This window comes from Neofelis nebulosa, chromosome 5 (genome assembly GCF_028018385.1).
Source record: "Neofelis nebulosa isolate mNeoNeb1 chromosome 5, mNeoNeb1.pri, whole genome shotgun sequence".
NCBI classification, from domain to species: domain Eukaryota; kingdom Metazoa; phylum Chordata; class Mammalia; order Carnivora; family Felidae; genus Neofelis; species Neofelis nebulosa.
The window spans coordinates 99,665,959-99,693,083 of NC_080786.1; the positions used below are offsets into that span (position 1 = coordinate 99,665,959).

The 27,125-nt window shown below is 33.8% G+C and overlaps 1 protein-coding gene across 3 annotated transcripts in view; it reads left to right on the top strand.

Annotated features, from left to right (window-relative positions):
- Positions 1–27,125, top strand: part of CFAP44 (cilia and flagella associated protein 44) — a 158,351-nt gene that overhangs the window by 80,616 nt on the left and 50,610 nt on the right. For all 3 annotated transcript variants that reach the window (XR_009262176.1, XM_058731393.1, XM_058731394.1), the window contains 3 exons: positions 1,382–1,512; positions 12,449–12,645; positions 14,269–14,443. Coding sequence is in view for 2 of the 3 variants with exons in the window: in XM_058731393.1 (XP_058587376.1) it covers positions 1,382–1,512; positions 12,449–12,645; positions 14,269–14,443 (503 nt within the window). In the remaining variant the exon portion in view is untranslated. The remainder of the gene's footprint in view (positions 1–1,381; positions 1,513–12,448; positions 12,646–14,268; positions 14,444–27,125) is intronic.

Consider the following 27,125-nt stretch of genomic DNA (forward strand, 5'->3'; position numbering starts at 1 on the left):
TCTAATCTTTGTATAAGTACGCATATATTTTGATTCTCTGTGATTCCATTTCTATAAATCAACAAATCTATCAAAAAGATAGTACCTGGTTGTCCCACAAAGTTTCCGAAAAATGACTTAGTATAGTTGTAGCTATGGGGACGATTAACAAATTATTTAAGCTAATTTTGTATTAATGTTTTTCTTTTCTGACTTATCACAAAGCTTCCATCTACGTGTTAGTGATTTTTTTCCACTGTGTACTTCTTCCTAAGTGGAATTGCTGTCAAGAACTAATCAAATAAATAGCCAGAATTTATCATCCTATGACCTATAATTCTTGAAGCACCTAGTCCATTCCATGTGAAAAATGCTCTGGTGAAATCATAATGGCTAACTCATGGTATTGGTTAAAAGACCAAATCATAATGGTTAAAAGATGTTTATGCTATTTTACTAAGAAAAACCTGGACAGGGGCACCTAGGTGGCTCCGTTGGTTAAGTGTTCAACTTTGGCATAAGTCATGATCTAACGGTTCATGGGTTTGAGCCCTGCATCGGGCTCTGTGCTGACAGTGTGAGCCTGGAGTCTGCTTTGGATTCTGTGTCTCCTTCTCTCTCTGCCCCTCCCCTGCTCATGTTCTGCCTCTCTCACTCTGTCTTACAAAAATAAATAAAATGAGAAAAAAAAGTTGACATTTACAGAATATGGGTAACATAATTCAAAATAAAGAACACCTGAGGTGAGTTCTATGGCTAAGCATTTTTACATACATCATTACTTAAAACAGATACACCCTTGGAAAGAATAACTACTACTTACAATTTAGTGTGAATGAGGGCCCTGGTATTTTTCCCGGGGTACAGGTAAAAAACATGACCCTCCCCCTCCCATAAGTATCTTTATGGGAGGAATGGCTCCCCCCGTGACAGACATTCAGCTAGAATTTGGTGACCTCAAGAAGACACCAAAGACTTAGCTGTCTTTCCTGGGTGGGGTCACGTGGGAAGTGGTGCCATGAACTTCTACCCTGTGCCCTGCTGGTTATATACCAGTAGTGGCTTTGGGGTGGTGGAGGTTTTTTTAAAAAACTCTGTATACTCTCCAAATATTCTGTTATCATTCACTGCTTTTACTGTGGGCAAAATCTTTTAAGATACAACTTTATTTACAGTATTGTCAATGATTTCTGAGAACTTTTCTCCATATTTTGTGGAAGTAAGATGAAAAGTATGTTCTTTTCTTTTTCTAGAACAGAGAGAATTAATTATGTCTGGGAGCAAATTATAATGCAACATGAAATTGAGTGCAAAACTGATTCTGTATCTGTGTATGAAATAGGATTGATAACGCACATTGATGAAAGTACCCATTTCGATGAATAAATCTACTTATTTGCAGGATTTTGATCTAGATTCCAAAATTCGTGCTGAGATTGGCAGAAAAACAGCTCATAAGATTCAACAAGTGGAAAAAGAATTAGCATGGGAAAAAGAGAAACATCAACTTGGCCTCATGAAGCTACAGAACAGGTAGGATCCATATTTCCTGCAAATTAAGATGTTTGAGAACATGTATTTGAATGAAGCTGTTCATAGTGGCTTAATTGAAGTGGTCAGGTAAGAAATACCCTGAGTACCTTCTAACTCTTGAAGTCTCCAGGAATATTCCTGTCACTGCTACTGATATCTTCTTGAGCTTTCTGGGAAATTTGTTTAATTATTAGATTTTTGAACTCGACACCCAAAAAATGATTTAGAAATGGGCAGAAGACATGAACAGGTATTTCTCCAAAGAAGACATCCAGATAGCCAACATGAAAAGATGCTCAACATCACTCATCATTAGGGAAATTCAAATCAAAATCACAGTGACTTGAAACTAACTAACTAACTAACTAACTAACTAACTAACTAACTAACACTGTATGTTAACTAAATAGAATTTAAATATAAACTTGACACAACAACAACAAAAAGAAAATGCTACAGAAAAACCAAGTTTCTTCAACAAATACATTGCCTGAAGAAACAAGAGGGATGGAGTAAAAGAAACTTGAGAAATATACCAACAAAGTATCCACCAATGTGCGGATCTTATTTGGATTCTTATTCAAATAAATCAATTGTAAAAAAGCATTTTTGAATCAAAGAATATTTGAACACCAAGTGGATATTGGATATTAAGTATTTACTATTAATTTTCCTAGGTATAATGATATTGTGGTAGTTACTTTTCTAAAAAGAATTCTTATTTGAAGTATTTATGGGTGAAATATGTTTTGATATTCCAAGAAGAAAAAAAACAAAGGGATAGATACATAAAATTGGGGGATAAAAGTTGATAATTTTTTAATATGATTTGATGAATTTGTAGGAATTCACTATATTATGCCCTCTACCTTTATGTATGTTAAAACTTTCCATAATAAGAGGCTTTCTCTTTAAAAATATATTCAAGGGGCGCCTGGGTGGCTCAATCGGTTGAGCGTCCGACTTCAGCTCAGGTCATGATCTCACAGCTTGTGGGTTCGAGCCCCGCGTCGGGCTCTGTGCTGACTGCTCAGAGCCTGGAGCCTGTTTCAGATTCTGTGTCTCCCTCTCTCTGACCCTCCCCCGTTCATGCTCTGTCTCTCTCTGTCTCAAAAATAAATAAACGTTAAAAAAAAAATTAAAAAAAATATATTCAACATACCCATATCAAAGAACATTTACTCCTGTTTTTTAATATTAAATAATATGCTTTAATATACCTACATATATATATAGTTACATACTAATGCTTTCTTTTAGTTCTACAGAGTAGACTTTGAAAAGTAGAATTGCTAGGCCAAAGGGGTATATGCATTTTTTAATTTAAAATCTGTTGCCATATTTCTTTCCAAAAAGGTTGCAACTTTTTACATTTCCATCAGCAATGTGTATAACTTTATCCTGTCATTCTTACCAACATTTGAGGCTAACACTATTAAAGTTTAAATCTGATGGATGTAAAATAATATAGCTAATTGTTTTTTTTAATTTGCATTTTCCTTACTACTAGGGATGCTTAGCACATTTTTAGTGTTTACCAGTCAATTAGATGTGCTCCTTTGTGAATTGCATTTTAATATTCTTATAATTTTTCTATTGGGATATTTTCTTGTTACCAACTTAGAACTTCTTTGTGTAATAGACATTAACTTGTTATTTATCATGTGTGTTTCAAATATTTTTTATTATCTATAATTTTCCTGTAAACTTTGTTGATGCTATATTTTTCTAAGCGATATATGTTAATGTATATATAGCTAAATATGTCTCTCTTTCCTTTAATATATTTTGGGTTTCCCATCTTGGCTAAAAATTTCTCTCCAAAGCCTAAGTTATACATAAAGTCTTCAAATTTTTCTTCCAAATTTGTATTATTTAATCTTTATTTTAATTTTTTTAAAAGAATTTTTTGATACATATTTATAGTGACCCCACTAGGTCAAGGTGAGGTAAGGAAGGTGTCCTCTTTCTCTTTTTTGTTTATTTATTTTTGAGAGACAGAGAAAGAGCATGTGTGCATGCATGCACAAGCAGGGCAGGGGTAGAGAGAGAGGGAGACAGAGGATCTAAAGTGGGCACTACACTGACAGCAGAGAGCTCCATGTGGGGCTAGAAGGGACCACAAGATCATGACCTGAGCCAAAGTTGGATATCCAACCAACTGAGGCACCCAGGTGCCCCATATTACTTAAATCTTAAAAAAACAACACATATTGAGTATATCATCAGGAAGGTATTAATCAAGCTTCTAAAGGACTTACTTATTTTATTGTACTTTTTAAAAATCAGGTTTTGGACTTATTTATCCTATTTTTAATTCTTTTTTTTCCATTTCATTAATTCCAATTTTAGCTTTAAGCATTCCCTTCACCTATTTTCTTTTGATTTTATGTCTGTTTTTAAAAATGCCTTGACGGGGCGCCTGTGTGGCTCGGTCGGTTAAGCGACCTACTTCAACTCAGGTCGTGATCTTGTGAGTTTGACCCCTGTGTAGGACTCTGTGCTAACAGCTTGGAGCCTGGAGCCTGCTTCAGATTCTGTCTCCCTCTTTCTCTGCCCCTTCCCCACTCATGCTCCAGCACTTTCTTCTCCTCCCCACCTCCAGAAATAATAAATAAACATTGAAAAAATGCCTTGAGATGGATATTAAGTTCCTTTCTTTATACTTTTAACTACAGGGACATTTAAGGCTACGTATATTCCCTTGAGGATTTTTGCAGTGTTCCCTAGGTTTTGCAATTTTTAACTTATTTCTGGATAGTCAGTAATTAAGCTTTTATTCCTTGAGCTAAGAATTATTTAAGATATATTCCTTCATTTCCAAGCAATTAAGGTTTTAAGGTAAACATTTATTATTTATTTCTAATTTTATTGGATTATAATTATAGAATGTATGATAAAAATTTCTCAAAAAAGTGCGTTAAGGTTTCATTTGTAACCAAGGAGAGATTTGTTTTTGCAATTTTTTTGAACTTGTGAAATTTCTTCTTATAAAGGGTCTAAAGTTTACATATATGTACACATATGTGTATTTATAATCAACCTTGTTGATTAACTGCCTTAATTTTTCCATGGCTATGCATTTTCTTTTAGTCAAATTTCTGGAAAAAATGTGTACTAAAAATTTTCATTGTAAAAAGGGAAAAAACCCACAATGAGCTATCCCCTCACACCTGTCAGAATGGCTAAACTAAAAAACACAAGAAACAACAAATGTTGGTGAGGATGTGAAGGAAAAGGAACCCTTGTGCACTAGTGACAATGCAAACTGGTGCAGCCATTGTGGAAAACAGTATAGAGGTTCCTCAAAAAGTTAAAAATAGAACTATCCCATGATCCAGTAATTGCACTACTGAATATTTACTCAAAAGATACAAAAATGCTAATTCACAGGGATAAATGCACCCCTGTGTTTATAACAGCATTATTTACAATAGGCAAATTATGGAAATAGTCCAAGTATCCATCAACTGATAAATAGATAAAGAAGATGGAATAGTATTCAGCCATAAGAAAGAGTGAAATCTTGCCATTTAAAATGACATAGATTGGAGTTAGAAAGTATAAAGCTAAGCTGAATAAGTCCGTCAGAGAAAGACAAATACCATATGATTTCACTCACGGAATTTAAGAAACAAAACAAATGAGCAAAGGAAAAAAAAACAACAACCAGACAACCCAAGAAACAGACTCAACTATGGAGAACAAACTGAACAAACTGGTGGTTGCCAGAGGGGAGGTAGGTGAGGGGATGGGTGAAACAGGTGATGGGGATTAAGGAGTATACTTATGATGAGCATCGGGTGATGTATGGAAGTGTTGAATCACTATATTGTACACCTGAAACTAATAGAACACTGTATGTTAACTCTACTGGCATGAAAATTAAAAAAAATAATACAATAAAAATTTTTTAATAAATAAAAAATTAGATTTTTTACAAACCAAATTATGAAATACATATTTATTTTCTGTTTTTGGCAAATTATTTTTTTTGGCAAATTATTTTATATCTAGTTAACACATGAGCATATACATCTTAAAATCAAAAATAAAATCTAAAGACTTATAATGAAAGCCAACAACTTCCTGTCTAATCTCTCTCATGTACCAATAAGACTGTTCAGAGGAAATTGCTTTTTCTTTGCCTTTTTGAGATGTAATTTACATTCAGAAAAATGCATAAATTCTAACTGAACAGCTTAATAAATTATATATATGCATATATATACATATATATGTATGTGTGTGTATATATACGTACGTATATATCTATATCTATCTATATCCATATATATATATATCTATTACTCCAATTAAGAACATTTATAGCACTCCAAAAAGTTACCTTTGACCCCCTCCCAGTAAATATCTACTCTCCAGAGATGAATGTTTATCACATTAGTTTGGTCTGTGAACTTCATACAAATTGAATGTTGCAGTACTAAATCTTGTATTTGGCTTCTTTTACTTAGCATCATGCCTAAGATTGTCTATGTTGTTGCAGGTAGCAGTAGCTTATTCTTTTTCATTGTTTTGCCATAGTCTTAATGCTTATACCATGATTTATTTATCCATTCTACTGTTGATGCATATTTGAGTTATTTCTACTTCTTGGCTATGATGAATGTCTATGACCATTCTTGTGCATGCTTTTTGGTGGACATAAACACTTATTTGTTATATAATCAGGAGTGGAACTGCTGGGTCAAGATTATATGCATGTTTGGCTTTATTAGATACTGCCAAATAGTTTTCCAAAAATGGTTCAACCAATTTTTATACCATGATTATCAGTGTATGAGAATTCCCATTGATCCCCATTGTGTTAGCTTCTTAGAGCTTCCATAACAAAGTACAACAGACTGGTTGGCTTAAAGTAACAGTCAAAAGTTATGAAGGCTGGAAGTCCAAAATCAAAGTGTTGGTTAAGTTGGGGTGCATTTTCTTGGAGGGGAGATATGTTTTATTTATCTATTTATGTTGAAGTATAATTGGCATTTGATGTTATATTAGTTTCAGATGAACAGCATATCGATTCAACAATTCTATGTATCACTCAGTACTCACCACAATAAGTGTAGTCACCATACACTATTACAATGTTATTGACTATATTCCCTATGCTATACTTTTCATCTCCATGACTTATTTGTAATTGGAAGTTTCTAATTGCCTCTTTTTTTTTTTTTTTAAGTAATCTTTACACCCAGCAAGGGGCTCAAACTCACAATCCCAAGATCAAGAGTTTCATGTCCTACCAACTGAGCCAGCCCAGGCACCCCTATTAATCTCTTCTTAATCCCCTTTGTCTATTTCACCCATCCACCCACCCATCTCCCCTCCAGTTTGTTCTCTGTATTTGAGTCTGTTTTTGTTTGTTCATTTGTTAAAAAAATTCCATATGTAAAGTGAAATCTATGGCATTTATCTTTCTTGTCTGACTTATTTCACTTTGCATAATATCCTCAAGGTCCATCCAGCTTGTTGGAAGTGGCAAAATCTCATTCTATTTTATGGCTGAGTAACATTCACAACTTCTTTATTCATCTATACATGGACACTTGAGTTGCTTCCATATCTTGGCTATTACAAATACTACTGCTGTAGCATAGCATATATCTTTTCAAATTAGTGTTTTTGTTTTCTTTGGGTAAATAGCCAGTAGTGGAATTACTGGGTCATATAGTAGTTCTATTTTTATTTTTTTGAGGCACCTCAATACTGTTTTCCACAATGGTTCCACCAAATTACATTCCCACCAATAGTATGTGAAGCTTCCCTTTTTTCCACATCCTCACCAACACTTGTTATTTCTTTTTGATACTAGTCATTCTGACAGATGTGAAGGAATATTTCATTGTGGTTTTGATTTGTATTTCTCTGGTGATTAGTGATGTTGAGCATCTTTTCATGTCTGTTGGCCATCGCTTTGTCTTTGAAAAAATATCTATTCAGGTCCTCTGCCCATTTTTTAAAAAAGTAAACTCTATGCCCAACTTGACGTTTGAACTCTCATCACCCTGAGTTTAAGAGTCACATGCTCTACCAATTAAACCAGCCAGGTGCCCTATCCTTTGCCCATTTTTAAATTGGACTGTTCAAGTTTTTTGGTGCTGAGTTGTATAAATTCCTTGTGTATTTTGAATGTTAACCCCTTATCGGATAGATCATGTGCAAATGTCTTCTTTCATTCCCTGGGTTGCCTTTATGTTTTGTTGATTGTTTCCTTTGTTGTACAAAGCTTTTTATTTTGTTGTAGTCTCAACAGTTTATTTTTGCTTTTGTTTCCCTTGCCTCAGGATAAATATCCATAAATATGTTGCTGAGGGTGATGTCCAAGAAATTACTGCTTATGTTTTCTTTTAGGAGTTTTATGGTTTCAGATCTCTGTTTAGATCTTTAATCCATTTTGAGTTTATTTTTGTGTATGGTGTAAGAAAGTGGTCCCGTTTCATTCTTTTACATGTAGTGTCCAGTTTTCCCAGCACCGTTTGCTGGGCAGACTGTTTTTCCCATTGTGTATTCTTGTCTCCTTTGTTAAAGATTAATTGACCATATGAGCATGGGATTATTTCTGGGCTTTCTATTCTGTTCCACTGATCTATGAGTCTATTTTTGTGTCAGTACCATACTATAGCTTTGTAGCATATCGTGGAATCTGGGATTGGCATACCTCCAGCTTTGTTGTTTTTTTCTCAAGATTGCTTTAGCTCTTGGAGGTCTTTTGTGATTCCATACAAATTTTAGGGTTATTTGTTCTAGTTCCATGAAAAATACTATTTATTAGTTTCTTCTGAGACCTGGGTAGGAGAATCTGTTCCATGCCTCTTTAAGCTTCTAGTGATTTGCCAGCAAACTTTGGTGTTCCTTCCTATAGATGCATTATTCCAAATCTTCTGCCTTTATGTGGTGTTATCTCTCTTTGTTTTCCCCACATAATCTTTCCTCTGTGCATATCCAAGTCCCCACTTTTTATAAGCACAGCGACATGTTGGATTAGGACCACTCTAATGATCTCATTTCAACTTGATTACCTCTGTCCAGACCCTATTTCCAATAAGGTCACATTCTGATTGACTGGGGGATTTCAAAGTATCTTTCTGGGTAGACGCAATTCAACCATAACACTCATGCTTGCCATCACCTGATATTCTCATCTCTTTAAATTTCAGCCATTCTATCATAGTATCTCAGTGTGATTTAAATTGGCATTTCCCTGGTGAGTGATTATTTTTAGCTCCTTTTCTTATACTTCTTGGTTATTTGTGTATTTTCTTTTATTAGGTATTTTTTGAAGTTTTTTTGTTTTTAAAACTGGATTGTAAGAGTTATTCACATCTCCTAGATAGGAGTCTTTTGTCTTGTAGATAAATGACACAGGTATTTGTGACACTGTATATATATGACACATTGTGTGCATGCATGTAAAATATCTTGCTCTAATCTGTGGTGTTCCTTTTCATTCTTTTAATGGTGGCTTTTTTTGAGCAGAAGTTTTTACTTTGATAAAGTTCATTTTATCAATATTTTCCTTTATGGTTGGTGCTTTTATGTTATAACTAAGGAATATTTGCCAATTCCCAATTCATGAACTAATTCTCCTATGTTTTATTCTAAAAGCACCATTGTTTTGCCATTATCTATATTGATTTTCTGGGGGGAGGTTTAAGATGGATATCATGTGTCATTTGTTTCTATATGGATACTCAACTGGCCTGGTATCATTTGTTGAAAAGGCCATCCTTTCCTCACTAGATTGCATTGATAGTTTTGTCATAAATCAGGTCAATACATATATATATATATATATATATATATATATATATATATATATATATGAGATATATATAATATATCTCAGAACTTTTATTTTAATTATTCTTGACATTTGATATTGTAAATCCTATGGCTTTGTTCTTCACCTTCAATACTGTGTAGGTCCTTTAAATAGAATCAACTTGTCAATTTTCATCAAAAAACCCTGCTAAGATGTTGACTGAATTACATTGAATCTATAGATCAACTTCAACATAATAGATTTTAAAAATAAATATTGAGTCTTTCAATCCATAAATATGATAGATCATGAAAAGAATACACTTTTAATATCTCTTCTAGTGGTTACAACCATACATCTCAATAATCTATTTCCATGAATTTATTAATCATTACTTACTGATTTCCTAGTATCACAGGTAAGGATTTTGTTTACCTTAATACACTCATGTTGGGGTGCCTGGGTGGCTCAGCTGGTTAAGCATCCCGCTTTGGCTCAGGTCAAGATCTCATGGTTCGTGAGTTCAAGCCCCACACTGGGTCTGTGCTGACAGCTCAGAGCCTGGAGCCTGCTTTGGATTCTGTGTCTCCCTCTCTCTCTCTCTGCCCCTCCCCCACTCATGCTCTGTCTCTCTTTCTCAAAAAAAAAAACATTAAAAAACATATGCTCATGCTTTCCCCTCTACTGTCCTGAGCATATAAAATATAACAACTGATTTAATGTGCTTGTCTGCTAGATAGATAGGTAGATAGATAGATAGATAGATAGATAGATAGATAGATAGATGATAGATAGATAGGCAGTCTTCTGGGTCTGTTTCTATTAATTGAAAATTTTTGTTTATTTTGTGTTATATTTTTCTGCTTCTTTGCCTTCCTGAAAAATTTAGATTGGATGCCAGACATTATGAATTTCCCAATGTGGGTGCTCGATATTTTTTATACTTTTAAATATTCTTGAACTTTGTTTTGGGATTCAGTTAAATTACTTAGAAGTAGTCTGAGTTTTTGAGGCTTGCTTTTAATCTGTGTTAGTGGGGGTCAAGCAGCCTTTAGAGCTGATTTTTCCTCACTACTAAGACAAAATCCTGAGTGGACAAAATCCTATTCCCATGTATTATTGGGCTTCTGGGAAAACAAGCTATTTCGACCTGTGTGAGGTCTGGGGATTTCTCTGTGTTCTCTTCTGGTGATTCTTTCCCCAGCCTCAGGTAGACTCCTTACATGCACGTGGTGATCAGTAATTACCTGAAGGCTAGAAGAGAGACGTCTGCAGATCTCCAGAGCTCTCTTCCTGTGCAGCAGTTTCTTCTCTGAAACTCTGCTCTGTGATTCATGGCTTGTTACCTGATATTAAATCCATGAATATTTGAATCTTGGAATGGTATCTAGATGACTACCTATCAAGAGATGAAAGTACCTTATAAGTTCTCTCAGGAAGAACCTTCGATATAGTATCCTATGTTTGGCTTTAATAAATATGCATACTATATTTGTAAGTGTATATATATTGCAAGTATGAATCTTGACTCAAACCAGCGCAGCTCATTGTCCCAGGCTGCTTGCTTCTTTCATTTGTTTGATTCTATGGCTTCTCTGCTCTGCTGGAGCAGGCAGTTTTTGGTGAGGCCAGAAACTCCTGTTCCCAGAATCGAATGCACATGCCACCATTATCCTTGGGAACTTTTGTTTCCCCAGAGGCTGTTGGAAGCAGGGAATATGTACCCACAGCTCTAGGACCCAATTTGCCCATCCTCTTCCTTGTCAGGTGGAAGCTCTTCCTCCCCAGTCTTCTGGCCCTCAAATACTTGTTTCATTAATTCCTGGCATTCCCTTCCCTTCCAGGCTGCATCCTCCTTTCTCAGCTTTGCATCTTCAACAAACATATGGAAGGAAACACATTATCTAGATATCTGATGGGATTAGGGGAGAGAATAAAGTGGTACCACTGAGTAACACTGGGTAGTACCAGTGTTTTCATCTTCACCAATCTAATAGAGCAAATGTGATAACTCTCGGTTAAATCATTTGCATTTTTTCTGATTATTGGTGAAGTTAAGCACTTCTTTTCATACACTGATGTTCTTCAGAGGATTAGTCTTCTGAACCTTTCTTTTCGTATGTTTATAGTTCATTTATATTTAATCTTCAGAGGAAGATTCCTTGTTCATTTTCCTTTGAGTTCTGATTTTCTTCTTAATTTGATTCACTACTTCTGTATTTTTCTTTTATACATATTGCAAATGCTTTATCCTACAATGCCATTTGCCTTAAACGTTGTTCACATTTTTCTAACTGTGCATAAGTTTTATATTTTTATGGGATCAAAACCATGCATATTTTCCCTTCATGTTATCTGTGTCTCATGACAAGACTAAAATTTAAAGAGTAAAACTCCAGTGGGCAAGAAAATAATAAAGTTTTATAGTGATGAGAAAGGTACTATGCTATGAGGGAAAAGGGAAAATCAGAAATAGTAAGCCATTTTAAAAGAAGAAATAGAGTTAAAAGGATTGCATTAGAAAAATAATAAGAAAGATAAACTAGGAATAATTACTATATACATAAGTTAAATTCTAAAATTAAAAGATGGGAAAATGATTATGAACCAGTGACAAAAACATAGCAAGAATTAAGCATTAATTGATAAAGAACAAATATCTTTGGGCTATAAAAGAAAAGTGAACTGGAGAGTAGTATGAATTTGAGTTTAATATTTTTTATAGAAGCAAATAGGGTAACATGTGAGATATATATATATGTATACATATGATAATAGGTATCTCATGAGATAACAGGCAGTAGAGTTTTCTTACAGTTTAAGATCCATTTACCATTAAATTACAGTGTACCTGAAAAATTTTTGTGTTTTTACATATTAGCCAAACAATGGCATTATATACTGATTAATAATGAGTTGTTTAATATTTTAATTAGAAAATTCTACTTGCTCTTTAACAAAGTCCTATGCAACTTCTATCACATTCTTGTTGGTTAATGCATTTTCCAACTTTGGATCCACACAATATAGTATCATTTATAAGCATAGTTATTGTGGTCCTATTTTATTACTTAATCATGCAGAATGACTAAAATGGTATAATTAAATGATTAAAATGGCTATGATCGCAAATACTTGTTCTATTTTTTTTTTCAGATTTCGTGATTCATTGGAAAGTGATATAATTGTGGTTCACGCTATACAAAGTGATCACAAGATATCCTCCTATAGGCTTGTGAAGCCCTCTAAGTACTCCAAGTCCAAACGACCAAGTCAATCAGAAAGAAGAACAAGCAAATTGGAGAGATTTGAAAAAGAGGGAGCTGGAAGAAAGGATAGCCAGAAAGATACAGGTAGCTTAAATGACAGAAAGTCTTTGAATCCTTATTAAGATTTCAAAACTGAATAATATTTTTATGGGCAGAACTTTCAAACCCTTTCTGGTTCTGGTGACTTGAGCTCACTCTGTTATTTCCCTTTCCTTAGTCCCTTGGATAATAATCAAGAGAGCTAGATGTGAGTTGTTTGGCTGAGAATGAGAGGCCATGTTCCTCCAGCAAATGCTTCACACCAGGTCTTTGATGCAGGCTGCTAAGGAAAACCCACCCTGGTTATGTGACTGAAGTGGGTAAAGAATACCTAATGCTGCTAATTTCTTACTTCCCGCTTTTAACTCTTCTTAAATCTAAGATTTCCCCAGTTGCTGGTTTCGAGGCAGTGTTTCTTTACAGATTCTTGGGCTCCATCCCAGAGAGTGGGGGTAGAGCATTTCAAACCAGCTTCTAAGTGCTTATGCTTTAAACAGAATGATGAGCTGAGAATTCAGGCGTGAAATGTACTTAATCTCTGTGGCCTGCCTGTTGTAACTGCCTTCAGGGTGACTGCAGATGAGTAAGAGGAAGACAAGAATTCTGGGAATGACTTGTAGAGCCCAGTCAAAAATAAATAAAAGGCACTGCAACTAGTCCCCATGATACGGTACTGACATTAATGCTGTTTATCCTCTTTATTGAGAAAACGTTACTGGCTCCTTTCCACCTCTGGGATAAATTCTGAAATCATTATCCTGGTATTTAATCCTTCCACAGTATATTCCTATTCTGTTTCCTACAAATTCTGTTTCCTAGTGCATTTTCATACTGTTCTACTGGTGTTTTTAGCCTATTGTCTTGCTTAATGCTCCCTAAATATGCCAGATACATTCCAGGCTCTGACTGGAATGACCAATTCACTCCTCTCTTCTCTGAATTCTACCAGTTCTTAGAGATTCCAGATTGAATTATACTTTTGTTATAAAGTCTTTCCATGACCACCCAAGCCACATTAAACTCTTCCTTTTCCATATTACCGTATATTTGAAATATGAAAAGTGAAATGGTAAGTTATATGACTATATGACCATCCCATATTATTGTTTAACTTTCCCCCCAAAGTATCTCTAGAGTATATTTCTCCATAGCTTGAACATGAATTAAGAAATTGCCTCAGTAGATATTTAATTAAAACATTTTTAAATCATAGGTTTGATTGTGTGTTCCTGACTACTTTTTTAATTGGCCACAGACCACTGTAATCACTATAGGTCACCTCAAATTACATATGTCAAATAGGACTCGCTGATTCCTCCTTCTCCCACCATATCACAAGCGTTCCTACCCAACTTCCCAGTATATCTATCAGTGCCCCCTCATTATTTACCTTGTTTTCAAATTACTTGATATATGTCTTATCTTGCCAACTTTTCAGTAATGTACATTAGAGCAAATATCGTGACTTATATCTCTTTATTATGGTATTCTAAAATACATATTATGGGATTGAATTCATGGTAGTTGTTTAACAAATAATGTGATTTACAGATTCAGTGTATTCTGTTTGTTTTAATGTGGCAGGGTTAAAACATATATGAGAATTTCATTTTGATGTTTCAAAAAAATTGAAAACAAATAAAAGAAAAATGTTGACTCTCTGTACAGGTGAGAGTATTAATGTACCAGAAGAATCAATTATAGACAAAGGGAAGAAATTTCGGCCTAAAACCCTAAGTGAAATTATGGTGGAAAATCAAATTGAGAAAACGAGGAAAATTATATTAAAAGCTGAAAGGGCCCAACTTAAGATTCAGCAGCGAAGAAAGGAATGGGAGGAACTGTAAGTTTTCTTTTTTTTCCCTAAACTCTTTCATTTTAATATGAGTTCCAAAATATTTTTGAATAGAAACAGAGATGGAGACATTGAAGACAGATCAGCTGGATTTTTCAGAGTGGTGATACCTTGGTGGAACTTCTATGATTCTTAGGGTTTGGGGTCCAGGAATTCCATTTTGTGAATACACTCAGGGATTTTTTTTAAGGATTGAGGAATTCTTTTCAATCCCAACAAGTTATTTTTCCTTATGTTCATCTAACATATAGTTTTTAGCTTTCATTTTTAGATGTCTAGTCATCTTAAGTTGACTTTAAAAAAACTCTGGCATGAAGTACTTTTATTTAACAAGCACATTTTTACATTTTTTTTGCCACCTACATATATTTTTGATGAAATATCTCTTTATGTCTTTTGCCCATATTCAAATAAGATTGTTTACTATCTTACTGTTAAGTTTTGAGAGTTCTTCATATATTCTAGATATCAGTCCTTGGTTGGTTACGTGGTTTTCAAATATTTTCTCCCAGTGTGTAGCTTGTCTTTTCATTCCTTTAACATGGTCTTTTGCAGAGCAAAAGTTTTTATCTTTTTAAAGCCAATTTATTAATTTTTTCTTCTATGAATCTTGTTTTTGGTGTCAAGTCTAAGAACTCTGCCTAGGCCTAGTTCCCAACGATTTTCTCCTATTTATCTAAAAGTTTTATAATTTTACATTTTACATTTAAGTCTATGATCCATTTGGTGTTCATTTTTGTATAAGATGTGAGCTTTAGGTTTTTGTTTGTTTTGCCTGTGGATGTGCTATTTCCCTAGCACCATTTGTTGAAAAGTCTCTCTCTCTCCTCCATTGAATTTGTTTTGCAATTTTGCACCTTTGTCAAAAATCAGCTGGGCGTTTTGTGTAGGTCTACTTCTGGGTTCATAATTTGACTATTAAGTGTCATTGATCCCTTTGCCAATAACACACTGTCTTGATTACTGTAGCTATGTAATAGGTCCTAAAATTGGTCCTCTCAATTGTTTTAACTATTCTAGTTACTTTGCCTTTTATATAAATTTTAGAACAATCTTGTCTGTATTTACAAATAAAGTCTTGCTGGAATTATGATAGAAATTGTGTTAACCTGTGTTATCAGTTTGGGGGGTGGAACTGATGTATTTATTATGGTGAGTCTTCTAATCCATAGACCTGGTATGATTCTCCATTTATTTAGATCTTTGAATTTCTTTCTTCAATGTTTTGTTTTCAGTCCTACACATATTTTGTTAGAATTAGACATAAACAGTTTACTCTTTTAGCAATTGTAAATGATATTGTGCTTTGTTATTCAAAGCATGTTCATTGCTAGTATACAATGGATTTTTATATGTTTATCTGGTATCCTGTGACCTTGCTGAAGTGTCATATTCTGAGAGTTTTTTTGGTAGGTTCCTTAGGATTTTCTGTGTAGACAATCTTGTCATCTCTTAATAAGAACAATTTTATTTCTAATGTAATTTGTTTGCCTTATTTCCCTTTATTTTCTTGTTGGACTCATTAGAATTTCTAGCATAATGTTGAAACAGGGAAAGCTGGCATCTATAACTTGTATCCGATCTTAGGGGGAAAGAATTCAGTATTCGAACGGTTTTCATGCTCTTCAGCCTACCTATATTATTCGGTTTGAAGTTGGTGTTTTATTGGCAGTATATAGTAATGTTTTTTTAACCTACTCAGTTAATCTCAGTTCTTCAATTGTTGTATTTAGCCACTTACACTTATATGATTTACACATGTATTTACTTATGTATTAACACATGTTAGTATTGATATTTCAGGCTTATATCTACTATTTTATATTTTGTTTTCTGTTCTCTGTTTTTTGGTTTTCTGTTTTCTTTTTCATGCTTTCCTGTGGTTTACTTGAATATTTTAGAGTTTCAAAGTGATTATAGTGTTTTTGAGAATATCACTTGTACAGCTTTTTAGCATTTACTCTAGGTATTACATTATGTACGCACAACACAGTCCACAAGTTGACATTTTATCAGCTTGAATGAAATGTAGAAACCTTACCTGCATTTATGTCTCGTTACCCCTCCCATTGCCGCTTGTTTCCTTTGTTTATAATATAATTGTATAAATATTTTCACACATTTTAGCACTACATCAGACAGTGTCACAGTTTTTTAAACATTAAACATAACTTAGACAATAGTAGATGTAAAATGTTTTTGCCAGTATTTTCACCATTAACATTTTAATCTCTTCCTTCTTCATGTTCCAGAGTTCCCTCTTCTATCATTTCATTTATGGTTAGAAAACTTCCTTTAGTCATTCTTTTAGGGTTGGTATGCCAGTGACAATTTCTTAGTTTTTCTTCATTTGTGAATAGCTTGATTTCGTCTTCATTCTGGAAGGATATTCTTACTAGACATAAAATTCTGTGTTGACAGTTCTTTTCAACATGCAAAAAGTGTTGTGCTTCTTTCTGTCAGCCTGGCCTCCATGGTTTCTTATGATCAATCTTCTGTCATTCAAATTGTTTCCCCCCTTCATATAAGGTATTATTTTTCTCTTTTTGCTTTCAAGGTTTTTTTTTTTTTTTTGTCCTTAGTTGTCAGAAGTTTGACCATTATGTGTCTTGGTACATCTTTTAATTTATCCTTTTTGGGATTCATTAAAACATCTTGAATCTGTATGCTTGTATCTCTGACCAAATTTGGAAGGTTTTCATCTATTATTTCACATAGATTTTTGAAGCCCTGTCCTCTTTTTCTTTCCTTTCTTGGATTTCAATATCACAAATGTTAGATCCCTGAGGCTTTGTGTGCTTTTTTCTTTTTAATTTTTGTTGTTTATTTGTTTGTAGTGTCTTTGAGGGGGGGTTCAGATTGGGTAATTTCTATTGTTGTATCTTCAAATTCATTGATTCTTTCCTCTGTATCCTTCATTCTGGTGTTGAGCCCATTCATTAAGTTTTATTTGGTTACTGTACTTTTCAGTTCTAAAATTTCTATTTAGTTTTTCCTTGTATCTTTCATTTCTTTCTGAGACTCTATTTTTTCATCTGTTTCAAGCATCTTCCTAATCAGTTGTTGAAGCACTTTATGATGGCTGCTTTAAAATCCTTGCCAGATTATTCTAACATCTCTATCATGTTGGGGTTGGCAACTAGTAATTGTCTTTTCTTATTCAAGTTAAGATAATCCTGATTCTTTGTATGACAAATGATTTTTTATTATAATATGGACATTTGGGGTATTATGTTATGAGACTCTGAATCTTATTTATACATTCAGTTTTAGCTGGCTTTCTCTGACTTTAGCAGGATATATTCTATATTCATAATGAGATGAAGTCCTGTTCCCAGGGCTCACCTTTAACACCATCTCTGTAGGGGTTGTGTTGCCTTGTTAAAACCTGGTGGTGGTAAAAGTGTAGAGTCCCCACTTGACATTTGCTGGCAGGGCGGAGGTAGGCCACATTTGTGTGTATGTGTGCTGTGTGGCTAGAGTTCAGAGCATTTATTATCTAAAAGTTTTCGGTCTTACTATTCTTTTCTTTTATTGATCCTGTAGCTAGGAAGAGCAAGATTTTGTTGGGCTTTTATTGTCTAAACCCCATGGTGTTTCTAGTTGCTATTTTCTTTAGCTCCAAGTTGAGATATATAAGGCAAAAAGAAAGTCTAGAGATCTTACCATCATATACTTCTTTGGGTCCTAAGGTTCTTTGTAGTCTATCTTCTTTTCACTTTTCAGAAACTTATCTTTTAAATATAATGTTTAGGGGTTTTATTTGCACTTGCCAGGAAAAATAAGAATATGTAAGTCTATTCCATCTTCCTAGAGGTGGAAATTCTTTCCACTGATTTTATTATATTTATCTTAATCCAGTGATCTTGCTAAACTCATTTACTAGGTCTAGTAACTTCATGGTCATGTTGTATGTGAGTAAAACAGATTCTTCCTTTCCAATCTCTGTCTTTTATTTTTTGACTCATTGTGCTGTCTAGGATATGCACTACAATGCATATGTACAATGATATTGTACAATGCATACAATAAAAATGGTGGGGTAAAAACATCCTTGTCTTTTTTCTAATCTAAGGAGAAACATTAAGTCTTTCTTTATGAAATGTGATATCAGCTCTTTAGAAGCACAGTATCAGATTGATGAAATTCCCTTTTGTTCTTAGTTTATTGAAAAAAAATTAATTTATTATTTTTATCAAGGATAAGTATTGAATTTTATCAAATAATTCTTATATGCATACTGAGATGATCATATGCTTTAAAATTTTTATTCTTTAATATTGTGAGTCACTGTTACTGATATCAAATGTTAAATCAGCATTCCTAGGATAAATTTCACTTGATCATGGTGTATTCTCCTTTTAAAAATATTGCTGGAATTTTTTTTTTTTTTTTTGTAGTATTCTTGTCTGGTTTTGGTATCAGAGTAATGCTGGCCTCATAAAAAAAATTGTAACTCTTCCCTCCTCTTTTCTTATTTTTGGAAGAGTTTGAGCAGAATTTTTATTAATTCTTTAAATATTTGACAGAACTCATCATTGAAGCCATATGGTCCTGGGCTTTTGTTTGTGGGGAGGTTTTTGATTACTGGTTCAATCTTTTTACTAGTAATTGATCTGCTCAGGTTTTCTGTTTCTTCATGATTTGGTCTTGATAGGTTGTATATTTTTAGGAACTTCTTCATTTCTTTAGGTGGTCCAATTTGGTGGTGTATAATTATTCATAGTAGTCTCTTAGGATCCTTTGTGTTTCTGTGGTATCAGTTGTAATATCTCCTTCTTGATTTCTGATTTTATTTAAGTTCTTTCTTTGATGAGTCCAGCTAAAAGTTAGTCAATTTTTTTATATCTTAAAAAATACCCCACTCTTAGTTTCATTGATCTCTCCTACTGTCTCTTAAATCTCATGTCATTTATTTCTGCTCTGAGTTTTGTTATTTCTTTCTTTCCATTCACTTTGTGCTTTTTTTCTAGTTTCTTGAGGTATAAGGTTAAATTGGTTATTTAAGATTTCTCTTGTTTCTTGATGTATGCATTTATCACTATAAACTTCCTTGTTAGAACTGCTCTTCTTGAATCCTGTAAGTTTAGGTATGTTGTATTTCTATTTTCACTTATTACAAGGCATTTTTGATTTCTCTTTTGATGTTTTCTTGGTTGTTCGGAGTGCATTGTTTAATCTCCAGATATTTATGAATTCTAAAGTTTCCTTCTTGTAATTGATTTCTAATTTATACCGTTGTGCTTAGATAAGATATTTGATATGATTTTAGGTTTCTTAAATTAATTAAGACTTGTTTTGTGGCCTAATATGATTTATCCTAGGGAATGTTGCATGTGCATTTAAGAATGTGTATTCTGCTACTATTGAATAGAATGCCTGTAAATATGTGTTAAGTCCATCTGGTCTAACATGTCATTTAATTCCCATATTTCCTTACTGATTTTTTTGCCTGGATGACCTCACTGTTGTTGTATGCTTGGATACCTTCTCTTTATGCTGTTTGTATCTATTATAGGTTTTTGCTTTGTGGTTACTGTGAGACTTAACATAAAACATATTGGTGTATTTTAACCTGATAAAAACTTTGAACACATGTTAAAACTGTATGTTTAACACCCCCCAACACTTTGCTTTTAATATCACAGTTCACATCTTTACCCTATATATCCATTAACAAACCATTGTAGTTATTGTTATTTTTTAATATTTTTTGTCTTTTAACCTTTATACTAAATTGATAAGTGATTTACCTACCACCATTAAAACATTAAAGTTCTGAATTTAACTATATATCTGCCTTTATCAATGAAATTTATACTTATATATGTTTTCCTATTACTAGTTAGTGTCCTTTTACTTCAGGTAGAAGAAATGCCTTTAGCATTTCTTAAAAGGTTGGGCTAGTGGTGATGAACTTCTTCAACATTTCTTTGTCTGAAAAACTCTATTTCCCCAATGCTGAAGGATAACTTTGCTTGTTAGGTTATTTTTGGTTGACAGTCTTTTTCTTTTAGCATCTTGAATTTATCCTGCCACTCCCTTCTGGCCTACAAAGTTTCTGTTAAAAATCTGCTTATAGTCTTATAGGGCTTCCTTTATATGTAAAAATTTGTATTTCTCTTGCTGTTTTAAAAAGATTTTCTCCTTGTTTTTAATTTTTGACAATTTATTATACTGTGTTTTGGCATGGGTCTTTTTGGATTTATTTGTTTTAAACTTTCTGGGCATCCTGGATCTGGAGGTCTATTTCTTTCCCCAGGTTAAAGAATTTTTCAGCCATTCTTTCTCTCTTTTTAATTTTTAAAGTGTATTTATTTATTTTGAGAAAGAGCACAAGTCGGGGAGGGGCAGAGAGAGGGAGAGAGAGAGAGAATCACAAGTAGGCACCTCACTGCCAGTGTAGAGCCTGATGCAGGGCTCCAATCCATGAACTGTGAGATCATGACCTGAGCTGAAGCTGGATGCTCAACTGACTGAGCCACCCAGGTACCCCTCAGCCATTCTTTCTTTGAATAAGACTTCTGCTCACCTTTCTCTTTTTGGGACCCCTATAATGTGCATATTAATTTGTTTGATGATGTCTCATAAGTCCCTTAACTTATCTTTACTCTTTTTAATTCTTTTTTCTTTTGCTCCTCTGATTAGATGAATTCCACTGCTCTGCTTTTGACTTTATCAGTCTTTTCTTCTGCTTGATCTAGTTTGGTGTTGAACACCATTTGTAAATGTTTCAGTTCAATTATTGTATTCTTCACCTCCATGTTTTCTATTTGGTGCTTTCTTATGTTTTCTATCACTTTGCTGAAATATTCACTTTGTTTATACGTTGTTTTCCCAACCTCGGTGAGTGTCTTTATAAACATTATATTAAACTCTTTATCAGGTAAATCACTTTTCTTTATTTCATTAAGGTCTTTTTCTAGAGTTTTATCTTGTTCTTTTGTTTTGGAACATATTTTTCTGTTTCTTCATTGTCCTTGACTCCACGTGTTGGTTTCTGCACATTAGATAAAACAGCCATCTCTCCCAGTCTTTATGGAGTGTCTTCTCATGTAGGAGATGTTCACCCTGGTCTAGACTCAATCTCTCTCTCTCTCTCTCTCTTTTGTTTTATGTTGAGGTGGGTTAATTGACATGGAAAGATGTTTACACTATATTATTAATGAAAAAGCACATAGGGCAACAGTATAATTTGGGAGTGATAGGATTATGGACCTTACAGGTGTTTTTTTCTTTTTTCTTATCTGTATTTCCTAATTTTTTATAGCAACTTTATGGAGATATAATTTACATATCATACAATTTGCTCATTTCCTGTCCAATTCAATGTGGTTTTTTTGTATATTCAGACTTTCATAACCATTATCACTATTTTCTAATATCGTTATCTGCCCACCCCACAAAACCCTACTCATTAGCATTCACTCTCCATTTTCACAAACTCCCATTCTTAGCCCTAAGCAACTACTTTTTGTCTCTATAGATTTGTCTATTCTGGAAATTATATATATAATGGGTTCTGTGGTCTTTGTGACTGGCTTTTTTCACTTAGTACATCTTTTTATTTCATCCATGTTGTAACATGTATGCCTCACTCCTCTTTTTTAATAATATTTTTAATGTTTATTATTTTGAGAGAGAGAGCGGGGAAGAGGGGCAGAAAGAGAGGGAGACAAAATCCCAAGCAGGCTCCATGCTGTCAGCACAGAGCCTGAGGCAGGATTTGAACTCTCAAACTGTGGATCATGACCTGAGCCAATAATCAAGAGTCAGACACTTAACTGACTGAACCACGCAGGCACCTCAATACTTCATTCCTTTTTATGAATAATAAATAATCCATGTCATATTTATCAGTTCATCAGTGGAAACACATTTAGGTTATTTCTACTGTTTCACAATTATGAATATTGCTACTGTTAACATTTGTGTAACTTTTGAGTAGACATGTGTTTTCAATTCTCTTGGATAGATACCTAGGAGTGGATTTGCTGGGTCTGATATGCTAATTCTGTTTAATCCTTATTTTTTACCTGAAGTGTGGTTGACACACTCCGGTGTACGACATAGCGATTCAACAACTCTATACATTATGCAGTGCTCATAGGTGTAGCTACTATCTGTCACCATACACTATTACAACACCATTGACTGTATTGCCCATGTTGTAACTTTCATCCCTGTAGTTTATACATTCCATAACTGCAAGCCTGTACCTACCACTCCCATTCACCTATTTTCCCAGTTCCCTACCCCTGTCTGCTCTGGTAACCATAGTTTGTTTTCTGTACTTATGGACCTGTTTTTGTTTTTTTGTTGTTTTTTGTACATTTGGTTTTTAGATTCCACATAGAAGTGAAATCATATATCTGTCTTTCTCTGTCTGACTTATTTCATTTAGCATAATACCCTCTAGGTCCATCTGTGTTGTTGGAAATGGCAAGATCGCATTCTTTTTTATAGCTGAGTAATATTCTCTTGTATGTGGTGTGTGTGTGTGTGTGTGTGTGTGTGTGTTTATATATATATGGTACCACTTAATTAATCCATCATCTATGGATGGACACTTAGGTTGCTGCCATATTTTTTTTTGTAAATAATACTGCAATAAATTTAGGGGTGCCTATATCTTTTTAAATTAGTGTCTTGTTTTCTTTGGGTAAATACCCAGTAGTGGAATTATTTAATTATAAGGTATTTCTATTTTTTTTGAGGAACATCCATACTATTTTCCACAGTGGTTGCACCAATTTGCGTTCTTACCAAGAGTGCATGATAATTCTTTTCATTTACATCCTCATGGAGTGTTTTCTTAATTTCTCTTTCTGATAATTTGTTATTAATGTATAAAAATGCAACAAATTCCTCCATATTAATTTTGTATCCTGTGGCTTTATTAAATTCACTTATTACTTCTAATAGTTTTTTGATGGAGTTTTGAGGGTTTTCTATGTATAGTATCGTATCATCTGCAAATAGTGACAGTTTTGCTTCTTCCTTACCAATTTAGATACATTTTCTTTTTTCTTATATGAGTGCTGTGGTTAGGACTTCCAGTACTATGCTGAATAAAAGGGCTGAGAGGGGATATCTCTCTCTCTTGTTCCTCATCCTGGAGGAAAAGCTCTCAGTTTTTTACCATTGAGTATGATGTTAGCCATGGCTTTTTCATATATACCTTTATTATGTAAAGGTATGTTCCCTCTGCAGTCACTTTGTTTAGAGTTCTTATCATGAGTGGATGGTGAATTTTGTCAGATGCTTTTTCTGTACCTATTGAGATGATCATATGATTTTTATACTTTATTTTGTTAATGTGGTGAATGACATTGATTAGTTTGTGAATATAGAACCATCCTTGCATCCTCAAAATAAATCCTACTTGGTCTTGGTGAATATCCTTTTAATGTATTGTTGAATTCAGTTTGCTAATATTTACTTGAGGATTTTTGTATCTGTGTTCATCAGGGATATTAGCCTGTAGTAGTTTTTATTTTCTTCCAAGTTTTTCTTTAAATTCCAGCTGGTTAACACAGTGTAATATTGGTTTCAGGTGTACAATATGGTGATTCAACATTTACATACAACACCTGGCACTTATCACAACAAGTGTCCTCCTTAATTAACCCATTAATCACCATTAATGCCCTCCTTAATCCCAATCACCTAATTAATCCATCCCTCCATCTACCTCCCCTCTGGTAACCATCAGTTTGTTCTCTATAGTTAAGAGTCTGTTTCTTGGTTTTCCTCTTTTTCTCACCTATGTTTGTTTGTTTTGTTTGTTTTGTTAAATTTCTAGCCACAGCAGTCAGACAACACAAAGAAATAAAAGACATCCAAATTGGCTAGGAAGAAGTCATACTTTCACTATTTGCAGATGACATGATAATCTGTATAGAAAACCCTAAAGACTCTACCTAAAAATTTCTAGAACTAATATATGAATTTAGCAAAGTTGCAGGATCAAAAATCAATGTACAGAAATCTGTTTCATTTCTATATACCAATAATGAAGCAGCAGAAAGAGAAATCAAGGAATTAGTCCCATTCACAATTGCACTAAAAACCATAAGATACCTAGGAATAAACCTAACCAAAGAGGCAAAATATCTGTACTCTGAAAACTAAAAACATTGATAAAAGGAATTGAAGATGACACAAAGATATGGAAAAACATTCCATGCTTATGGATTGGAAGAATAAATATTGTTAAAATATGACACTACCATGGGGCGCCTGGGTGGCGCAGTCGGTTAAGCGTCCGACTTCAGCCAGGTCACGATCTCGTGGTCTGTGAGTTTGAGCCCCGCGTCAGGCTCTGGGCTGATGGCTCGGAGCCTGGAGCCTGTTTCAGATTCTGTGTCTCCCTCTCTCTCTGCCCCTCCCCCATTCATGCTCTGTCTCTCTCTGTCCCAAAAATAAATTAAAAATGTTGAAAAAAAAAATTAAAAAAAAAAAATGACACTACCCAAAGCAATCTACACCTTTAATGCAATCTCTACCAAAATACCACCAGCATTTTTCACAGAGCTAGAAAAATTCTAAAATTTGTATAGAAACACAAAAGACCCCAAATAGCCAAAGCAATCTTGGAAAAAAAAAAAAAAAGCAAAGCTGAAGGCATCACAATTCCAGACTTCAAGTTATATTACAAAGCTGTAGTGATCAAGACAGTATGGTACTGGCACACACACACACACACACACACAAATAGAACAGAACAGAAAACCCAGATATGAAACCACAACTATATGGCCAATTAACATTCAACAAAGCAAAGTTCCCTTTGTTACTGTGTCTTCATGTCTCTTGCTGTTCTCTGTGTGGTATATCTTTTATTGTGTAGAAGCTGTTAAGTGAGTCCTCAGTTCTTCTTCAGAAGGAATTGCTTTATAAGTAAGTGTAGATTTGGTGTGTCTGTGGAAGATATGGGTTCAAGGTCTTCCTCTATTGACATCTTGGATTATATCAACCTGAGCTCAGTTGTCTCTCAGAACTTTGTGCTTGTGCAAACCATCAAAAATCATATAATCATCTCAATATATGGAGAAAAAGCATTTAACAAAATTCAACATCTACTCATGATAAAAATTCTCACCAAATTTGATATAGCAGAAATATATCTCAGCAAAATAAAGGCCACAGTATGACAAGCTGTCAGCTAACATCATACTCAATGGCAAAAATCTGAAAGCTTTCCTTCTGAAATCAGGAACAAAGATGTTCACTCTTGCTACTTGTTTTTAACACAGTAGTATAAGTCATAGTTAGAACAGTTAGGGGGAAAAATCAAAATTAGGAAGGAAGAAGTACATCTTTCTATTTGCAGATGACATTATATATCTATATCTATATATTTATATCTCTATCTATCTATCTATCTATCTATCTATCTATATATCTCCTAAAGACTCCACAAAAATACCATTAGAACTAATAAATGAATTCAGTAAAGTGGCAAGATACAATAAATATATAAAAATCAGTGTTTCTATACATTAACAATGAACTCTCAGAGAAATTAGGAAAACAATTCCATCACAATAGCATCAAAAAGAATAAATACATAGGAATAAATTTAACAAAGGAAATGAAATATCAGTACACTTTGAAAGAAATTGAAGAAGACATAAATAAATGGAAAGATATTTCATGCATGAAGCATCTTAATATTGTTAAAATGTCCATACTATCCAAAGGAATTTATAGCTTCAGCAATCACTATCAAAATTCCAAAGGCATTTTCACAGAAATAGTAAAAGAAATCCTAAAATATTGCACAGAACCACAAAAGACCCTGAATAGCCAAAGCCATCTTGAGAAATAAAAACAAAACTAGAAATATACTCCTTGACTTCAAACTATATTACAGAGCTATAGCAATCAAAACAGTATGACATCAGCATAAAAACAGACATTCAATTAAATAGAATAGAGACCAGAAATAAACCCATTTGTATGTGGTCAGTTTATGACAAGGAACCAAGAATATAAAATGGGGAAAGGACAGTCTTTCCAGTAAATGGTGTTGGGAAAACTGAACTGCCACATACAAAAGAATAACACTGGACCAGTGTCTCTCACCATAACATGAAAATCAATGAAAAATGAATTAACAACTTGAATGTAAGACCTGAAACCATAAAACTCCTAGAAGAAAGTCTAGATGGTAAGACCCTCAACATTGGTCTTGTCAATGATTTTTTAGGTTTGACACCAAAAGCAAAGGCAACAAAAATGAAAATAAATAAGTGCAACTACAACAAACTAAAAAGCTTCTCTACAGTGAAGGCAACCATCAAAAAAATGAAAGGGCAACTTAGGGAATGTATTCACAATCATACATGTGATAAGGAGTTAATATCCAAAATATATAGAGAACTCTTACAACTTAATAGCAACAAAACAAACAAACAAAACAAAACAACAACAACAAAAACCCACCCAAAACCCAAACAGATTTAAATGTGGGCAGAGGACTTATGTGGACAGTTTTCAAAAGAGACCTACAAAAGGCCATCATATACATGGAGAGGTGCTGAACATCACTAATCATCAGGGAAATGCAAATCAAAATCACAACAAGATATCACCTCACACCTGTTGAATACCTATTATCAAAAAGATAAGAGATAAGCATTGGCAAAAATGTGGAGAAAAGGAA